This window comes from Callithrix jacchus, chromosome 14, assembly GCF_049354715.1.
Source record: "Callithrix jacchus isolate 240 chromosome 14, calJac240_pri, whole genome shotgun sequence".
NCBI lineage: Eukaryota > Metazoa > Chordata > Mammalia > Primates > Cebidae > Callithrix > Callithrix jacchus.
Genome location: NC_133515.1, coordinates 99,932,520 through 99,953,994, shown reverse-complemented (window position 1 = coordinate 99,953,994; position 21,475 = coordinate 99,932,520). Strand labels below are relative to the sequence as shown.

Here is a 21,475-nt window from a genome sequence, read left to right as displayed (position 1 = left end):
TGAGGGATTCTGATGCATGCTTGAAGTTGAGAACTACCTCTCGAAACATAGGGTGAAAGGTTTCTTTGAGACTCTCTGAGTTAAAGAAAACACTCGTTCATTCACTCACTTTTCCATTTCTCATCGGAAAAATATCTATTGAGTATCTAGGAAGAACTTGATACTGTTCTAAGTGTTGACAACGAATAAAACAGAGAAACATCTCCGCCACCTTGGAACAATAGAAAGTAGTGGTTAAGATCTCAAACTCAGGGGCTAGCTGGCCTGGTCTGAATCTCAACTGCGTCACTCACTAGCTGTGTTATTTAAAAGCCTGTGCTTGAGTTTCCCCATCTGTGCAATAGAATGACAGTGTTCCCTATTTCATGGAGTTGTGGTAAGGATTAAATGGGCTATGGTGTTTAAACCCCTGTTTAAACACCATACATACTTAAAGATGGTGATAGTGGTGATAGTTAAACACGATACATACTTAAAGATGGTGATAGTGGTCATTTTGAGTTAAATCTGATTTCAGAATAAAATGTGGTGCATATCTTCTAAGAGACTGGAAGAAACCTTTGTGATGATGGGCTGCAGAAGGCTGATAAAGATAACTTTAAAAGAAAACTAAATAAAATTCCACCATCCCCAGTCCGAAGTGGATGGGTAGAAGCAGTCTGGGAGCTGCTCACCATGAGGGGCTGAGAGGGGCTGTGGGATAAACGAAGGGGACAGATGAGCAAGACTGTCCTGTCCAGTGAGAATGACCTGCATGAAGAACATCCCAGGCACTCACCAAGTGAACCAGAACCCAGAATGCAGTGAGTCTGGGACAGGGAGCAATAGGGAACACCTCTCAGAGCGCAGAGCAGATGGCAGAGCAGATAGATGGTACCAGTTTGGCCCCCTAACCTCGCGGCCCAGGCCCAGCAGGGAGCCTCACATGGCATGCATCACTGGGACTGTCAGTGGACAACAGGGTGGGCAAGACCCACACATAACAAGTACAAGTACAGAATAGGTTGTGTGGCACCTGCAATGGGCAGGGGACATGACTCTTGGACACAAAGCCTACTTCCTGCTAACCAGTAGTTGAGCCAGTTACCTGCATGTGTCTCTTCGAAGACAGGGTTGGTCTGTCTGCCCCTTTGGAAGGACCCTGCAGAGGTTCTCAGTAATATCCCTTGTTATTGTGTGCACTTAGGAACTGTGAGCTGTCTTCAAGTATCTAAAAACCAATTGCACGCATAAGAAACCAACTGTTCTGGGTAACCTTAGAGGGCAGACCTGAGACAGGTGGGGAAATGTCCCTGGGAGGTAGGATTGTATTCAAGAAAAGGAGAATATTTCTAGGAATGGAGACTGTGCAGCCAGCATCTTACACAGCTGTCCTAGGGCTCTGACCAGGCTATTACCCAGGAACCTTCTATTCAGAGAGGACTGATTAGAAGAGATGTTCCAGGCTCCTTCAACCCTAATCTGTAGCTAACTGATTCCTTGGACTAAACATATTAAGGCAATTGCCCCCTTTCTGCTCAGCAAATGTGGCTCTAAGGGCCACCTTTACTCATCACCTCTCATTTATGTAGCCTGAAAAATGCGTTGCTGGGAATGCTGAGAGGCATAATTATCACATCGGTTCATGAGTGAATTAGGAGTAAACAATTCATTTCCTGGGTCTCCTGTCGAGTTTAAGACAGCAGGCTCAGATCAAGAAAACTCCAAAGACTTCAACCCAGGGCCTGCACATAGGCTAAATGTGTTTTCAGACTGTAAACATTCAGCTGGAGAACTGAGAACCTCCTGGTGCCTTGCTCTGTGCCGGGGACAGAAAGGATGCACAGATCCCCACACATGCTTCTTGCACCCCTGGGAAACAGGTTGGAAAGAGAGATACAGAGAACCCCCAGACATGCTCCCTGAGCCCCTGGCAATCAGACAGAAGAGAGGAGATGAACATACCAGACAGTCAGAAAGCAACTGAATCTTCACTTGCACACCCCAATCATAGGTACAACCCAAGATAACTTTGATTTGTTACTAAACCCTTACTGCACAGTGCCGTTCCCTGCACAAGGCCATGTGCTGGGGACCCCAAGGGTAGCCCCTACCACCAAAGAGCCCACATCTAGTAGGGGAGAAAGACAGTTATCAGTAATCACTGTGGTCCTCTGCAACAAAAACTTGAGAGTAGGCAATGAGCGGGGCCTGAAACTCAGTTTGGGTTGTCTAGGAAAGCTTCTGGGAGGAGGCAAGAAATGACTCAAATTTTGGAGAAGAAGATAGAGAAAGAGGTAAGGGCAGGGCATTCCAAGCACAGGGTGGTACCTGTGTGAAGTCTAGGAATGGGAATGTGCTCAGGGGAAGGTTGGCCTCAGTAACAAGACAAAAACTGAACGGACAAGAATGTGATAGGAGGTTTACGGAAGATCACACTTGTGAAAGAAATTTCTTTTGTGTTTAAACAAGCCAGCTAAAAATGGAAGGAAATTATTTATAATTTTTTTCTAAAAATTGAGCATTAATATCAGAAGTACACTGATGCAAAACTAGAATTTGGTCCCCGGTGTCAAAACAATAAGGGTTTCTTGGAATATTGTTCTGCTCTTAATAGGAAATTATGAAAGGTTTCTCTTTACCTTTTAGGTAATTGGCCTAGGAAACAAAGATTCTGTGTTTGCCAAAATACTTTCCTATGCGTCATGTTGCCTTTCTTAGGCTTTTGACGTTCAAGAAAACGGAGTCCTCTCTTATTAAGAGTTAAGGTTTTTAATAGATTGTACTTTTAAAAGACTTTTGGTATTTGCCTTTAAAGCCTTTTAATTATCACTCCAGTTAAATAAATGACTATGGCTATGGTTTGAATGTGGGCCCCAAAGTCCATATGTTAGAAACTTGCATCCTCAATAAAACGGTGTTGAGAGGCGGCGCGCTTAAAAGGTGATTAGCTCATGAGGGCTTTGGCCTCATGCGTGATCAACGCTGTTATCACAGGAATGGGCTTCTGATAAAACGATGAGGTTGACCCTCTTCCGCCAGCTCCATATGCTCTCTTGCCCTTCCACCTTCCACCATAAAATGACACAACAAGAAGGCTCTCCGCAGATGTGGACCTCTGACATTGGATCTCCCAGCCTCCAGAACTGTAAGAAACAAATCTCTGTTCTTTATAAATTACCCGATCTCGGGTATTCTGTTGTGGCAGCACAGAACAGACTAAGACAACTATTATATTACAGTAACCTCTGGTCCTACTATGGTTTTGGTTTAGCTTTTTTTGTTGTTGTTTTCTTTTCTTGAGACAGGGTCCACTCTGACACTCAAGCCGGAGTACAGTGGCATGATCACAACCCACCGCAGCCCCAACTTCCCAGGCTCAAAATAAAATGTGATGCATATCTTTGGGCTCAGGTGTTCCTCCCATCTCAGCCTCTTGAGTAGCTGGGACTACAGGCATGTGCCACCACGTTGCTCAGGAAATCCTCCTACCTCAGCCTCCTAAAGTGCTGTAATTATAGGTGTGAGCCACCACATCCAGCCTTGATCCTATTTTGATTAAGGGTTTTAAACTTGATTTTTGATAAACTTCCTAAAATCAAATTCTAAATTAAATATTTTTCTTGATCCTGAATTAACTTTGGTTTTTTGTAGATGGGCTCTTGGAACATCTCAAAAGACTCTCTCTTTATAAAAAGGGAATATCTTTCCAGGTGCAGTGGCTCACACCTGTAGTCCCAGCACTTTGAGAGGCCAAGGTGGGAGGATTGCTTGAGCCCAAGAGTTCAAGATCAGTCTGGGCAACATAAGGAAACCCCATCTCTACAAACAATAAAAAAAAAAACTTGGCCAGGCATGGTGGTCACACCTGTAATCCCAGCACTTTGGGAGGCCGAGGTGGGCAGATCACAAGGTAAAGAGATTGAGACCATCCTGGCCAACATGGTGAAACCCTGTCTCTACTAAAAATATAAAAATTAGCTGGGTGTGGTGGCATGTTCCTGTAGGCCCAACTAGTCAGGAGGCTCAGGTGGGAGAATCACTTGAACCCAGGAGGCAGAGGTTGCAGTGAGCTGAGATCAGCCCCTGCACTCCAGCCTGGTGACAGAGCAAGATACTGTCGAAAGAAAGAAAGAAAAGAAAAGAAAAATGAAAAGAAAGAAAGAAAAGAAAAGAAAAGAAAAATGAAAAAGAAAGAAAGGAAAGGAAGGAAGGGAAGGAAAGAAAGGAAAGAAAAGGAAGGAAGGAGGGAGGGAGGGAGGGAGGGAGGGAGGGAAGGAAGGAAGGAAGGAAGGAAGGAAGGAAGGAAGGAAAGAAGGAAGGGAAGGGAAGGAGAGGGGAGGGGAGGGGAGAGGAGGGGAGGGGAGGGAAGGGGAGGGGAGGGGAGGGGAGGGGATGGGAGGGGAGGGGAGGGAGACAAATTTGCCAGGCATGGTGGTGCCTGCCTGTAGTTCCAGCTACTCAAGAGGCTGAGGTGGGAATAGTGCTTGATCCCAGGAGGTCAAGGCTGCAGTGGGCCATGATAGTGCTACTGTGCTCCAGAGCCTAGGCAACAGAGTGAGACCCTGTCTCAAATATATATATAACTATTGGGCCTATTTAATATATTAAATTATATGGGAAACATTGTGAAATAGTAGGTAATCCTAAACCTCCTTTAGGTTATATTTGTATGAATGTGTTAATATGTATTCTAGAAATTATATTAAATTCCTGGAAATATGATCATACCATTGGACTATGGAAAAATTCTCAGAATGCTAATTAAGAAATTGCTTGGCTCATAAAATTGCTAACCTAACATCAAGGAGAACAAGAAATTAATTGAATACTAAGGAAATGCTTTGGTGGATTTTCATGCTAAGTCATCCAGTACTGAAACTGTTAAGATATGCGACTTGAAAACTCCATAGGATGAATCCAAGTCAGATTACCTATGATAACCTATTTAATAAACAATATTGTGCACCTGTGTTGGAGAAACAAACTTGGTATTGAAGAGGATGTAAATCCAGTGTTAAATGTGGACTCACAGAGATTCTGGACAGATGCCTGGCCCTTCCTGAGTCCTTAAAGCTTTCAGTATTATTATCCAGACTTATCTGTCATGAAAACGTTGTCCCTTTTGTTGTTTTTTTCTGTTTATTTTCTATTTATACCTTATATGACAATGAGATAATTAAGATTTCATAATCAGTAGCTTCCATGGGGAGCTTAACTGAATATTGGATATGTCATGTCAAATTTAAATCCTTACATGATCTTAGAGTTTCTCTAAGGTCACTGTAAAGTTCACCTGGTGACAAATGTCACTGATATTCCAGCTGTGACTACGGTTCAAAGTGCACATCTGCTCCTTTAGGTTCGTAGAGTCTTACATTCAGATTTCTTATTTAAATCTAAGAGTAGGTAAAACCTACAGTGAGGAAGTTCTGTAGTAAAATGAGACTAGAAACTGAATAAGAAAAAAAAAATCAACAGTATGTAGACAAATTTATAACCGTAATTCTGTACTTGTCAATATCCTCCAATCATGCAGTAATTCAATAATGGAGCCTTAGACAAATATTACTAGTGCTTCCCTATGGGTAGCCCCTAATGCATATGACATTCCATGGGGAGTTGTTTGTTGTGCCCTTCTAGGGTATATTTTTATCTGTGGAGGATTTAATGATTAGTCATATGTGTGGGCAGCTCCATGTCTCAATAAGTGAGAAATAATGAGCGATTTTGGATTAGAAATTCTAATCATGACACCATCTCTCCATAACCAACTGGAAAACAAACCTTGGTCTATACCCCTTAATTTTCATTATAGAGTAAAGAGGAATTTGCAGGCAGGCACAAACCCCTCTAAATGGGCATCTTTCAGTAGAATGCTCCTTTTGTGGCTTGGCATCAATGTAAATGAAGTTATGATTAGAAATCTGCCCAAACATTAGCTACAACAGTTAACTCAATTGCAAAGACTATCATTTCCCAGCAAACTTCTTCTTCATTTTTTTAAATTTTTTTTTTTATTTTTTTGAGATGGAGTCTTGCTCTGTCACCAGGCTGGAGTGCAGAGGCGTGATCTCGGCTCACTACAACCTCCGCCTCCCGGGTTCCAGTGATTCTCTTGCCTCAGCCTCCCAAGCAGCTGGGATTCCAAGTGCTCACCACCATGCCCAGCTAATTTTTAAATTTTTAGTAGAAACAAGGTTTCACCATGTTGGCCAGGATGGTCTTGATCTCCTAACCTTGTGATCTGCCCACCTTGGCCTCCCAAAGTGCTAGGAATACAGGCGTAAGCCACTGCGCCCGGCCCGGGCGACTTCTTTAAATTCTCTTACTAGAGTTGTTTGAGATCACATAACGGTTTTGGACTACTTGTTGGCCAACATGTAATTAGTAGACAGCTGAGGGCGTCACAAAGAATGAAGCGTCATTCCCTTCACTTTCAACTTCTCCTCTAATAAGAATAGTTTTTATAGAAGTAAAGGCAGATAAGAGAACAGATATTCAGGACTGAGATCCACAGTAAGGCAGGAGAGAGATTAGAGATACAATTGGTGGAAGAACAGTTTCTAGGCTCACACAAGTTGTCCACCAAGATGCTGAAGGAAATTGCCAAGGTTTTCAGAACCACTCCAAGTCAGAAAAATAGAGAAGAATTTCCAAAAGTAGAGGCAGACAAAAATTCAGACACTTCATCCCAGTTAGCTCGATGTCAATTCCCAGCAAAAATCTACCGATGATGCTTAGCCGCATGGTAAAGTATGGTCAGTGATGCAGGCATGACCCCGTTCACCTTAGGAATGCACGACAGGCAGATACAATACTGCCTTCAGCAAGATGCGGGAGGATGAACCGCACAATGTACTTTGAGGCGGACATTTTGAATGTGGTGCTGTCTCCTGAGAAGGCTATTTGCAGAAGAGTATAGATACTCTGTGGACTCCTGCGGAGAGAACCACGCCTCATGAGAGGGCATCACATGGAGGCAGACTTTGTCTCAATTTTCAAACAATCAGAGCTGTTCAACAACACAATGAGATTCCCTGAGAGTAAGCTCCCCATCACTAGAAGTATTCAACTAACGTTAGCATTAGCATCTACCAACATTGCTCTAGGAGTGAACACAATATTGAGAAGTTGGACCAGTCCCTTCCAGTTTAAAAATTTTACACTGTGCTCTTTCCATAAAGGGGTGTAGGCTCTAAAATCAGGCTTTGTGCTCTTGGTCATGGGACACATCATAGAAAGGTCTGGAGTCAGAATCTACTTGACCATTTATCATCTACATGACCTTGGTAAGTTCACTTATCCCTCTAAATTTTGGCCTCCTTCTATGTAAAATGAAGGTAATTCTTTATAGGGAGTTTGTGAATTACAGGAACGTTGTAGGTAATAAATTAAATGAGATAATTTCCATAAAAGCATTTTATAAACTAGAAAGTGCTGTACTAATGTATGTTATCATTAAGCTTTTAGGAGCTTGGAAATAAAGGGCTCTTGAGGCTAGTAGCATTTTGTGCAGATTGCATTATTTGATGCCTGGATAGAAATAAAGTGCTGTGAAGCATATCATGCCAGCTCTGGCATGTAGGGCACAGATTATTACTCAAACTCCTCATTCAGTCACAATGATTATTTTAATGCATCAAGGCTGGGCTAGTGTATCCACTTGGAAGTTGGCATATTTTTATTTTGGTTTATTCTAAGTTTGAAAAATGATATATTGGGTACTCTCTAGGTCCAGAGACAGTCAACGAAATTCCCCACCTAATTAAAGAAGTTGACAGATGGAAATGAGTTTCATTAGATTCTATCCCCAACTCACTGCTGGACTTGGAGCAAGGTCGCTGGGGCTCTTCCTAGGGGTCCTCTGTGGGGAGAACGATGCTGTAGCGGACAGGGTTGTTTTCCTCTCGGTTTCTCTCCGGGTGCACAGACATTGGTGGTTTGTGGTCTGCTTCTTAGCTGTGACTTCCAGCTCCTTTGCCTCATTGTTCTGTAGAGAGCTCTGGCTGGAAAATGTTGTTTCTGGGTATCTGGGGACATGAATTCATTTCATTCGCATTTACTGTGTACCTTCTACTTTCTTGCATGATTCAACTCAGCAAGAATTTGTTGAACAACTACGCTAGGCAGCAAGCCTTTTGTCTCCACTGAGAATAAGAGGTGGGCCCAGCCCTGCTCTGATATAGGAGCTATACATCCTTCCACCCCCAAAGCCACCAGAACCCTAGTCATCAAGCTGAGCCTGCACTGATTACTATCAGCCGCTCAGGCTCCAGCACAGCACCCCTGGACACTGTGAGAGTGAGGGGTTCAAGAGCAGTATCAGACGCGGGCTATAGGTGAATGTTCCAGTAAGCCAACCTCTCCCATGGAGCAGCACCATCACCCAAGCAGAGGCTGCTTTCTCCGGCCTCAGGGCTCCCTACATGAATAGGCTGATTGAAGCCAGTGATTCTTAAGGACTTTTCCAGTGCTCTTATAGTTTACAAATTTGTTGCTGATGAGTAATTAAACTTATAAAATACTAAGAGCACTTCCTAGCCAAAAAGTACCAGCTTTTGAGCTCTGTCACTTAACTAGCTGAAGAATGTTAAGTTGAAAGACAGCATCATTTGGCAATCCTTAGTATCTCTAAGGATAGAGTGAGTCCTTAGTATCTCCTGGCAGGTCTTTGCTATTTCTGATCCATCTTCTATCTATACACAAAAATAAAAATCTTTACCCCCTATAATGTATGTCAAGCTCCTAGCAGCTTGACTGGCACAAAGTAGGGATTTGATAAATCTTTGCTAGCTCTCTTTCCCTACATTTCTGACAAAAGCATCTTCTTCTGTTTTTTATTTTTATTTTCAAGAGAGTGAAGACTAATTTATCAGAAGACCCACCAGGCAATGTGCTGGGGAAGAGGAGAGTGCAAAGGACTTAAGCAAAGTGAGAGCGATTCCATTTCCCATCTAAGCCAACTTGGTGGAAGTTGCTAAGACAACCAGCCTTGCAGTTGAAGACCCGTCTCTTCCCCAGCTCTGCCTTACCTCCCTCCTGGGAGCTCAGGTCATCTCCCCAAGGCTTCCAGGGGATCAGGACTCCCTTCTTTTGAATTCAGAAGATGGTGTCCTGCTGGGGCTCCAGAAAGCAGTACCACCCACTTCCAAGCTGGCTTGTGTTCCAGATGCTTCATTTTATGTCACAATATTCACAGGGCTCTGCACTTCTAGACATACTAAATCTTCCTTCGTCTTCCTGCAGAAGTAATTGCCATACATGCATAAAACTGACTGCTGAAAACTTTCAGCCCGTTTCCTTGTTCCCTTTCCACTGTGTAAGCATTCCTGCAGAGCCTGGCTCCGTCGCCCAGATGGTCTATGACAAGAAATCAACAACGACGCATCACCGGGTGTTATTCGGTGCCAAGACACACAGAAGGTTTATGTTTCACAATGGAAAGGTAAGTATTTCGAACAAGGCAGAACCCAGAGCATAAAAGCTCCTTTTATTTCATACTCTCTTTCACAGTGGTGGGTTTTATTTGGAATCTCACTAGAGACTTGACAGGGATAAAAATCAACCATTTCCTTCCCCAAAAATGTTGACTTCTGGAATTTTTTTTTTCATTGTTTCTTTGAACTCAGCTAGCCTAGGTAAGAGAAGGCTGTTCTGCACGGGAGGAAAATGATGCTGAGAAGGATGGCATTGTTTGTGCTGCACCCAGGAACAGCGGCTCTGTAAAAGCCATGGGCCCGGACTTCCCCAACCACGGCCTCCTCTGAGAAGCAGGTGGAGAGATGAGAGCATTCCTACAGAGCAGCGGGATAGGTTGTCAGGCACAGGAGTGTGTAGTTGGCGTCGCAAAGTTTGTTTCTGCTTTCCTCTGTCTGTGTGGAAAGCTGTCTTCGTCTGTTCAGGCTGCTGTGACAAAATGCACGAGGCAGGTGTTATTGCTAACAGTTCTAGAAGCTGGGAAGTCCCAGATTAAGGTGCCAGCAGATCTGGCGTCTGGTGAGGGCCTGTTCCTCATAGATTGGTGGCATCTTGCTGCATCCTCACATGGCCGGAGGGGTGAACACCCTCCTTAAGCCTCTTATAAAGGCACTAATCACATTCATGAAGGCCCCATTCACGTGACCTGACCACCTCCCAAAGACCCCACCTCTGAATAGCATCATCTTTGGAGTAAGATTTCAACATATATGAATTTTTAGGGGGCAGGGGACAAAATCTTCCAGACCACAGCAAAAGCTAGCCTGGACTGTAAGACTGCATTCAAGTCCAGAGACGCTATGGCTATCTTTCCATGCCCAGACTCTTTGCTAGGCACAAACTCTACTGAATATAATTTCTGCTGCCTCTATATATTGAATCTAGCCACTTATATCACCCTCAAAAAGGTTCTTACTCAGTGTTTCTTAACCTTTCTGGATTTTGGGGAATCCAGAGAAAGCCATGGACATCCTCCCTTCTCCTGCCCCCTGCTCTCTCCCCTCCCCCTTTCTCTCTCACACACACTTCATATACACTGAATAATTCTGCATGCAATTTCATTAATTTCTTGGACTCTCTGAAACCTGTATATGCAATCCAGGAGGTCAATGGATCCCCTAGTTAAAAACTTTGCTCTAATTTGCATCCCACGTGAAAATCCCTCTGAAGGTGTCTTTCCCGCCTGAGTGTCAGCTGTCTGATGACAAGACTGCATCACGCTCACATCCATGTTCCCCTTAGCCATCACCCCATGACTGAGTGATCACGAGAGACAGATTCCAAATCCAAGTTAGTGTGTTTCCTAGGACCCACTTGGTGACTTGCATAGTTTATTAACTGTAGAAGATTCTGTTCATTGAATGAAGAGTGCAGAATTATCATGCACCTTAAGAGGAAGGCTCCTTCTCACCCTCCAGACCAGAAGAATTTGCACAAATCCAGACCCAGTCATGGCACCGCTTAGCTGGGAAACTTCTGCAGCTCCCATTGATTCCAATGACCTTGTTCCCTTAGGGCCATCTTTACAGCATGACTCCCTAACCTGGACTCCACTTCTTGAGCTGCTCCCCACCACCCAGAAGTCCCCTCCCCTGGGTCTTAAGAAACTAATGAGGCACCAAGTTTAATTGGTTCCTTTTTTCCTATCAGATGCAAAATATTTTCACATTACATCACAAGCTACATCAAGCCTATTTTTGCCCTAGAGAGAAGAGGTGGCTTTCAAGTGTCACTTGGATCAGCCAAAGTCCTGTCATGAGAACTGGGAGCAGGAGAACTGAGGAAGGTAATGGAAAGAGGAAGGGATCTGGACTGGAAATGCCTGCTTCTCATTCCCAGCATTGCTGCATATGACTAGGTGACCCCAGGTGTGTCACTCAGCCTCCCTTGGCTCTGTGTCCTCCTCTGTAAAATGAGCATAAGAGTATCACATTATTGTTTTGAGAATCCAAGGCCAAGCATGCGCCTTGTAAACTGTGTTTGCAAGAAGAATATGAATCATCCTGGTCCTAGTCCTGGGCCCTGGTCACTCTGCATGCTCGGGGAGAGTGGGAACAGTGCCCACAGGAACCAGAGGGACTCTATGGACCTGATGGCACCCCTGCCCTGCAAGGCCATCCTGTGTACTGATTCCAGTGACCTTGTTCCCTTAGAATGGACCAGCTCAAGGCCTCCTCCAGGACCAGGAGTCCTGTACAAAACAGCAATTACCCTTTTCTGATAAACTCTCTGGCCCCCACAACTCCCAGCTCCACGGTGAACAGACAGCAGGAGAGCTGGCTGTGGGATCCCGTTGCCATGGCAACTCCTGCAGGTGTTCCCGAAAGAAATGACAAGGCCACGGGGCTGGGGTTGCTTTTCTCTCTCTTTCAGCAAGCCTAGAAATGAGAAAGGTCACAGGGTGAGAGAGGCCTCCTAAGGCCAGCAGACACAAAGGCCCCTGCCTGGGCTTACAGAGTCAGTAAATGGTGGATCTGAGGTTGCAGTGGAATCTGCTCTTGCTCTCAGCAGCAGAACTGGAGAAGATGGTGACTTTGCTGCCCAATACTCCCACTCCTCCTTCGCTGGGTCTCCAGTTACCTGTTCTCTAAAGGGGATTCAATCAGGGCAGCTGCGAAGCCCCAGATCCCAGCTCCTCTCTCACTCCTTCTGGTCACAGAGCCTTCCTCCCTCAGGGCTGCAGACCGAGCCAGAGGTGGGGCCCAGGATTTGGCAGTGAAGGTGGGGCTTGACTTTCCTCACCTATCCTCTTTCCTCTTTGGTGACTGAGTCATGAGGGTGTGGCCCCAGGGCTCCAGATGGCCATGTGCCCTGGCACGTGGAGAAGGCCCATCTGTAGGGGCAGACTGAAACCAGCAGGCCCAGAAATGGAGGCAGACGGTGAAGTGTCACAGAGAATCTTGGGCAGACATCTCAGTCCCTAATCCAGTGTTCCCAGTGGCCCCTGCACCCTGCTTTCTGTGGCTGGTTATGAGCATAAACAACTGCCCCTTCCAGAGTCCTCCCGTTGTTGTCCTCTGTGAAGAGGACCCACGTTTCTCCCCTCCCACGCCACCCAAGGTTTGATATAGGTGGCTGCCACTGCCCTTCCCTCAGGGAATCTTCCACCCCTTTGCTCTTGGGGCTTGAAAGCCTCTGCCCTTTGGAAGACACATAGAAGAGGCATCACAAACAAGTAGGGAGGAATCTGGGCACAGCAGTGGGACAGGGGGCCCTAGGTTTGCACTCCTAGGATCTCTACTGAAGGTGGATACTCTGGCTCCTCAGGCCCTGCGAGTTCTCCAGCTCAGATATCTTTCGTAGATCTCATCACAGCTCAGACCTATGCTGTCCAGAGTCCAGGCTGGGAGAGCCTGTCATAGAACAATCCTACATTTGGTATAGATGAAATTTATGAACAACGAGGTGTTATGATGCTGACTGCTGCTCAAAAACTGCAAGCTGTTCAGCCTTAAAAAGGAGGGACCATCACATATAACTACGTGGATGAACCTTGAGAACACCGCTAAGTGAAATAAGCCCCACATAAAAGGAGAAATGCTGTGTGATTCCACTGGCTCTACATATACCAGACACCTAGAGAGTCCAATTCATAGAGAGAAAGTAGCATGGCGGTTGCTAGGGGCTGGGGGGAAGGGGGAAGAATGGGGGAGTTGTTTAATGAGTGTGGAATTTCAGTTTTGCAAGATAAAGCACTGGAGACTGGTTGCACAGCAATGTGAATATATTAACACTTAGTACTGAGCTGTACACTAAGAAAGGGTTAAGATAGCAAATTTTATGTTATGCATTTTTTACCACACACACACACACACACACACACACACACACACACACACACACACTCTGCTGCTTGGAACAGTGGAAACAGTAGGGATTTTAGTCTGAGAAACCATGGCTTCAAATCTCAGTTCTGCCACCTACTGGCTATGCGATTTGGGGATATTGTTTGATCTCTGTGAACCTCACGGTGCTCTGTAAGATGCGTTTTCAAAACTCTAGCAATAAGATTATTGTGAAGATTACCTATGTTGCATGTTACGTACAAAGCAGCCACGGATCCAGACAGGATGTAAAAGGTTTTGATTATCATGCTAAGGAGCTTAACCTCTGGATCACAGAGAGCCGTTCACCGGCCTTAAGTTGGGGATGACAAAGTTAGATACCTGCTTTAAAAAGATGGCTCTGGTGGTTGCAGGGAGGAGATCCTGGAGTGGAGAGACTGGAGGTAAGGAGACCAGGTAGGAAATGCTGGATTCAGGTGAAAACTGGGGTCTCAGGGACTCTCTCCATTGTAGTAGATAGGGCAGCTTCTGAAGGCGTTCCCAGAGAGAGGATTTGGCTGACATGCTGGGGTGGCAGGCGATGAGAGAGGGGGGATCAAAGATGCTTGAGCAAGATCCCTACACATGGAACACCTGTGGGGTGCAGCAGGGAGGCTTAAGGGACATGCCATGGCTGGGAGGAGACACATCTCACTCATAGAAGAAGAAGGTTTCACACAACTAAAGCTGCTGCCCCAGGAATAAGCTGCTTTGTAAGACAAGCTTCAGGCAGAGGAGGCAGGACCTGCCAGGCAAGTTTGCAAGGAGTCCCAGTGCAGGGATGGGCAGGAAGCTGGACCAGATGATCCCCCAGGGCCCCTTCCATCACAGTCATGGACTGCCTGCACCCTCCCAAGGGAATCCCCCATTGACCAATCTCTTCCCATTTTCTATCCAGGGAGAGTTTGCAAGGATTAAATCGTGGCACACAGATTGAGCTCAGATATTAAGTATGGGGGGAAACTGGAATTTCTACCAACTGTGTGAGGTCACGTGGGATAAGGAAATCTTTTTCTAACAGACATCCTTTGTCTGGATGAGGATGATAAAAGTTCTATTTTAATAAGAAGGTAACGTGAAAGGGTTCAGAGAATTATTTTGCCTAACAGATCCTGGCAGTGGATAATCCACACGTGGGTGGGTTATCCGTTCTATACAAGGAGATAGCTTGACGCTGAGTCAATCCTTTATCCAAGTGCATGGCCATGAAGACTGTTAGCATCGTCTAAGAAAGCCAGAATTCTCAAGGAGGATGGAGTCGTGCAGAAGTTGGGTTTTGGAGTAAGAATGATGTGAGTTCAAATCCCGACTCTCACTCTTAGAGAGACCTTAAGCAAGTTTATTAACCCCTCTCTGTTTTCTCATATATAAGTACGGACTGTTATCTGTTTCCCTTGCTGGATGGTTTGTGGCTAACTGCTAAAGTCTATGAGAGACGCTGTACACATACAGGAGCTCAGTATACTGCACCTTATCTTATTGCTAGTACTAGCGAATAACAAAATGCTTTCTGGTTAAAGCAAAGGAGCTGTAAAAAAAAATGAACTACAATCAAATTTACCAGAAGTCAGGAGGATGCATTTTCCTGTCTCTTGGGAGAAAGTAAGTTGTAAGTAAGAGGACTAACTTGGGCAGAGAGATGAAGGAAGCAAGCGAGGCGTGGAGAAAGCTAAATAATAAGGACTGCTGAGGAGAACTGCGCCTGGCCTGCAGCTCTGTGTCCCGATGTGGGAACTTGCAGTGGCCTGAGTTCCTCTCAGCCAGGGCAGCTTTTTTCAGGCATTGGAAGACCCAGCTAAGTCTCCTGCTTTGTAAACCAAGTGGCTGTTGTCCTCCCAAAAAGACAGAACTCTAAGGGTCCTGATCTCTTAAGTAGCTCAGGCATAGGAGGGAGTCCTTGAAAATTCAAGTGTCCAAAGAAAAACAGAGCACAAGAGGGAGACTAGGGATGTTGCCTTAGGATTTTAGAGAGTCTAACTTCCTGACCATATCACGTGCAGATGGTCCATGCCTACAGTCTACCTTCCCCCCCAGCGTCCTCTCCTCCAGTATCCTCAGGTTCCCTTTCTCCCCTCCTGACACTGGAGGAAGCGCCCCCTACTGTTGCTTGAGCCTAACAACAGTAGAGAGATATGGGCAGATACAGAGAAAGCCAAATGAAGCTGCTTAAACCCAGATCCCCGACTCCAATCCAGTGTTTTCTTCCAAACAGCCCTGCCTCTGCAACAGATGCATAGTTTGTCAAGACAACAGGAATCCCATGTGCCTAAGACTTAGCACAGCAGAAATTCCAGTCTTGCTCCTTCCCCTTTCACTAGTAAAGCATCAGGATACCCCCCAGCTTCAGAACATCCCAGGTCATCTGAACCACATATCCTAACTCCCTCATCCCCTGACCATTGCTGAAGGCTGGTTTTGGAAATCTTTGCCTTGTGTCTAGAGGCAACCTTCCAGAACTCTGACAGCCACTGGGGAGGAGAAACTCACACTGCAGTAGTCCAACACCAGCATCAGAGTTATTTTTCATTTTCCTAGCAATAGTTTGATGTGGAGGATTTCTGGCTCACAGCTGTGAGCAGGTTGCAACACCAAAGCTCCCCATTTTGCAGTGGTAGTCTCAAGTCTTAAAAACTCTGGATTCATTAGAGCAAAAGGAAACCACGCCTTTCTTCTCGTGTCTACTGCTGCTACCATAACCCACAGTATGGGTACTCAAACAAGAAGCCTCCTTTTCTTCCTTTCAACCCTGGAACACCCATTAGTCCATTTACCTATTTTCTCATTGTATCAGCCATCGTAAGTTTAGAATGAGCTTCAAGTTACTAAGAAGAAATACTGAATTCCCAGCTGTTGGAGTTAAATTAGACTACTGAGCTGCTGCATTTGCAGCTAACCGGGGAAAAATGCAGTCTCTCTCCAAATAGGCCAAACTGCATTTGAATGCTCTCTTGCTACATTTATCATAATGAGTTTTTTTCCAAAAAGGTAAGACCCAGTTTTCAAGGTGAGGGAAAAACAGTGTATCCGGTTCCACAGGGCTGCTGCTATTCAGACCCAGGGAGCTGCACGGACTGGGAAGAGGACATCAACAGCAGATCCAAATTTAGCTCCAGGTTAGGGAAGCAATGGGACTTCTCATTTCTTTTAAAAATTGGATCCCTTGTTTTTAAAGCCAACTCCTGCACACTCTCGTGTGTGAGAACAGGGCAAAGATAATTGGGAGTTGACAGATCCATCCCTTCCCAAGTCCAGTCCAGCATCCCCCTCTTCCCAGCAGGCCTTTCCAGAGTGGGTCTGGCAGGGAGAGTCCTTGAGACTACCACTGCAAACTGGAGAGCTTTGGTGTTGCAAGTTGCTCACAGCTGCCAGCCAGGAATCATCCTTTTCACTTTCCCTGTGTGCTTCTGAGTGAAAGGAAAGTGGGCAGAGACATGGCCAACAAGAGAGAAGAAACCAGACACAAACCCTGCTCTCCTGACTGGCTGTGGTTCAGTAACTCTTGGGGACCAACCCTAGATATTCTGACTTACTTGGTCAGATTGCGAGTAGGAGTGAGGGACTCAGGGACTCGGGCTTCAATTTGGGTTAAATGTTCCTCAGGTGATTCTGATATGCAGTCATGACTGATAACCACGTGATTATCGCCAAAGACCGCGATAACCACGGTCCAGATGGCCTTCAACGTGAATATTAACACTTTGGAAGTCTTTGTCTTAACCTTATTTTAGTAAGCTAAGTGATGCCACAATAATCATTGTCTATGGAGAATGTTAATAGTGGTTAAATCTGCATACACCTTCTGGAAAATCTGGGATATGAGGGAAGGTTTGGATGAAGGGCCCTGTGTATTATTCTGTGAGAAAGAGGGGAGTTCATGCATTTCAGTATTACAACTTTTTTTTTTTTTTGAGACAAGAGTCTCACTCTGTTGTCCAGACTGGAGCACAGTGGTGCGATCTCAGCTCACAGCAACCTTTGCCTCCTTGGTTCAAGTGATTCTTGTGCCTCAGCATCCCGAATAGCTGAGATTACAGGTGTGCACCACCATGCCTGGCTAAGTTTTGTATTTTTAGGAGAAACAGCATTTTGCCATGTTGGCCAGGGTGGTCTTGAACTCCAGGCTTCAAGTGATCTACCCTCCTTGGCCTCCCAAAGTGCTTGGAATAGAAGTGTGAGCCAGTGGCCCAGTATTAAAACTCTTGAATGGAGTGAAGATGGAGTGTGCTCCACCTTTGGGAAGGCAGGGACATCAGCTGCAATTAGAAAGTCACAGGACATTTCATGGTCTCCCTCTGCCATATTATCAGTCCCTGAACAAAAGAGGGAGATGGGACATGGAGCAGAGTGTGCCATTCAAATGCTCTCCAGGATGTCCACCAGGTTCCTCAGCAGAGGGATCTAGAAGTGCTCTGGTGACTTAAGTGAACACAGCATTGGGCCAAGGGTTACATACCCGGGGTTTGCACTGTGGTTCCATTACTTACTAGCTTTGTGACCTTGAGAAAATTACTTATTGATTAGTAACTTCAGCATTATTAGCCCTAGTGATGGGTGAGAAAACTGAGGCTCAGAGAGAGGCCTCACAGTTTTCACACCTTGGGGATCTGACCCCAGAGGCTCTCCCCCTGCACTGGCTCACCCTGGGGGCCATGTACAGCAAAGTGTAGCTATAGAATCTGAGTGTGAGTGAGGGCCAGAGCAGTCCTTGCTTATTCTGATTTGTTTTTAAAGAGAAAGGTCTGGGATAACAGATAGGAATCTTTAACTGTAAGAAAGACAACATACCATTTTACTTCATCTAACATTTATGGTTAACTTTCTAAATACCAGCACAAAGAGGAACTGAGCATTCTAGAGTATTTTTCCAATTGGTGTGATTCTTGAGTGAATTCTTTATTTTTTGCTCCTTCTTTTTCTGTTCCCCCCACCTCCCCCCATAGAAACTACCGAAACATTTTAAATTTGGTTTCTAGTAAATAAGGACATGAGTCAAAGCCATGGAGTTTCTAGGAGGGAATCCCTTCCTCATAAGCATTGTGGGGGTGCAGAAGTAGAGAGTGGTGCCCCACAATCCTCTATTGTCTTTTGTGCCAGTCACTCAGCCCTCTGAGCCTGAGTCTACTCATCCATAAAGTCAGGGTGTCATACTGACTGACTTCTGAGACCTGTAATACTGCAATTTGCAGAGAATGGTCTTGGAAAGGATCTGTTAAAACAGACTGTTATCTCTGAATACTGCTCACTCGATGTTTTCATTCACCTGAAATGATGCAGGCTGGCTGCAAGGTTAGGGAAAACCCATTACTAGTAGGCATGCTTCCTGGGAGTGGCTTGACCAACACCACAGGACATAGGTGGTGCCATCAGAGTTCTAGGAGGCTTCTTTTTGGCCTCGTTGGTCTGTCTGGACGGGCATTACCTAATTTGGGAGAAATATAGCTTCCTCTTTCCTGTGAAGCATGTCAGAGGCTTGTGCAAGCCATTCCCAAATTCTAGGCGCTACTGAATTGGGCAAGAAACTCAATGGGAGGTCAGGGGAGTGAGCAATGACACAGTAAGTCTCCTCCAAAAATGACCAAGACTTTCATTGGTACTCTGCAGCTACACCTAGAGGAGTGGAATTGAGTGAAGCCGATGATGATGGGGATGATGAACTGTAAGGTGAAGCAGTGTTATTCTTAAATAGATGGGGAACCCAACCAGCTGTGTGTAGGGCACTGGTGGGAGTGGGGTGGGCAGGGGGAGGTGTGGAGATGAGGCTGCCAATACACCATATGCTAAAGACCCCCTACAGAGTCCCGTTACATTCAGCCTGCTGGCTTTGACAGAACAATGCAGAAATTGATCAGAGATGCTGGCTTTGACAGAACAATGCAGAAATTGATTAGAGGTAGCCTTTTCACATGACATACTTGTGCAAATTATTCCCTGTAACAATGATGTAATATTATCTCATCTGCCTAGACTAAACCTTCCTATTAATACACAGCCACTCTCCCTCTCTCCAAATTATTTCTGTGGGGCAGAGGTAAAAGACCAGCATGGTTTAGTGTAGATGGATGCCTCCAACCACCCCCTAGTCACTGTGTAGGTGTGGATGCTCTCCCCCTGGCTGCACCTCGGCTGCTGCTGTGGCTTGGATCGGGTATGAGTCTCAGGGGTGTGAAGTCTAGAGCCTCCACCATCAAGCACATACCTCTGTGGTGGCAGCAGATGCCAGCAAGCTATGCCCTGGGACCCTTATCCTCCATCACAGGGAATGCCCTTGCATGGGAGGTTTTCCTAAGGGTGTTGCTATTCACACCCTTGCTATGATTGGCTGTATGCAAATCAGTGAACCCTAAGATGCCAATCCCACCTGTGTTAACTGTGCATGCTGGCTCTGTTACTCCACCCGCCTGCCTATGTAGGTTTACGGACATGAAATGTGTCAACCTGAACATGGTGACGCTCATGAATTGTGATAGCCTCTAATCACACAGCAGCTATCATGTATTGGTCCTGATCATCTGGCTATGCCCTTAAGGTCATAATTCGTATACTGTGACACCAGTGAGCAGAAGAGAGAGTTAGTATTTCTTTAGCTCCTATGTGTGTCTGATAGAGCCTCGCATAATACTCATCAACGTTATGAGACAAATAACACAACATTTTTATACATAATAGACTGAGGCTCAAAGAGGTGGAAGAATTTGCCTGGGTTCATTTAACTAATCCGAGACTTGACTCCAGGTCCGTGCTCCCTCCGCCCAAGGCGCCTGTCCCAGCACCAGTCACAGTCCTTCAGCACACTAACTCCCTTTCTAATGCCATCCCATCCACTACCACATCCAACTGCTGAACCACAGCTGTGGGACACATTATTAACTGAATTGTCTCCAGAAAAGGCAGGTTTCTCAGTCAATAAGAGTTTCTCAGTCAGTAAGAAAGTATGTTCACCGGTCATAGAAGAAAGAAAAAACGTTTAAAAAAAGCGGCAGTTTGCTCATCGTTTCCACACAGTTTTATTTGCAATTTGCTGGAACCACGGAGAACAATCGGCGGGTACACATGTTGCTTCTGGGAACAGCATTTAACTGTAGGTGCTCTTCGGACCAAAGAGCAGGGCCACAGACGGTCCTCACACCCAGTGCCGCGCTGCGTGGAGGGCCGTGCTGAAAGTTCTCAAGGCCCGGTGAGTCCCCCTCACGGCCAGAAGGAGTGACCCGGCTTCGGCTTCGTGGCCGGCTTCCCGCAGGTGTCTGCCCAGCTCCTCCGCATCCCAGCGCCCTTGCTGGAGGCCGGCCAAGAGGTGGTCAACAATACAGGGATAGAAGGGAGTGGAGACACACTTCACCAGTAGCTTGGCATCCAGGAGCAGGGAAAGAAGTTCTTGGTCACAGTTGGAATCATTCACCTTTAAGAAATAAGACAGGCACAGCATGAGGGGGTGTCTGCTTTGCCTGCCTCCCCATCGGACCCCTCACTCTCCACTGGGCTGCCTTCATCATATTCATGCCCTGGCCTGTGTTTAAAAGTATATAGGTCACAGACTAGGCTGACAGACGTGGGCTCCTCTTAACATAAGACACAACCCTGTGCCAAGAACCCCACTGGAATAATCGCTACAGCTTCCAGATACTGGACAAACATTACTTCACTGAGGCCTTCTGACTCAACCCCAGGACCGGCACTTTTACCTCCCGGTTGACAGATAAGGAAACTGAGGTGTGAGAACTTTGCTTCACATCGTAGCCAGTGTTGTAGAGGCAGATTGTAAATCTGGGTCAGTCTTGAATTCAAAGCCTATGCTCTGAACAATCACATTTACTGTTTCGTTTGTACTTTCACCGTGATCCACATTCTTTAACTCCGTCTCTTTCTTTAATATAAATACACATGACAAAAAATTTGTTTTCAGAACAAGAGAACCTGTTTTGTACTCCACTGAGAAAAGATTATGTCCCTCAAGCCCACTGGTACAAATAAGATCACCAACGGTGTGGTTTTAAGCTGTTCTTGCTCAAGCCTCTAGGAAGCTCAGTACTAACCTCACCTCTGAAAAATGGTTTCACAGGTTCTTTCAGTTTGCATATTCACTATCCTTCTCCCCTGTCTTGTCTTCCAAATATATGTATTATTTTCAATATTTTTGTAAAGAATCAAGTCCACACCGATCATGTCACCAAAATTCGGAGCTTCTCACTTACCTG

At 45.6% G+C, this 21,475-nt stretch overlaps 1 protein-coding gene across 6 annotated transcripts in view; it reads right to left on the bottom strand.

Moving 5' to 3' along the window:
* NBAS (NBAS subunit of NRZ tethering complex) overlaps positions 1 to 21,475 on the bottom strand; it is a 454,285-nt gene that overhangs the window by 16,935 nt on the left and 415,875 nt on the right. For 5 of the 6 annotated variants that reach the window (XM_054245191.2, XM_054245193.2, XM_054245192.2 and 2 more), the window contains one exon: positions 20,272 to 20,679. The exons of the other annotated variant lie outside the window; for it this stretch is intronic. In XM_054245191.2, coding sequence (XP_054101166.2) covers positions 20,404 to 20,679 — 276 coding nt within the window. In that variant the 3' untranslated portion in view covers positions 20,272 to 20,403. Of the gene's footprint in view, positions 1 to 20,271; positions 20,680 to 21,475 lie in introns of those variants that run through there. 6 annotated transcript variants of the gene reach the window in all.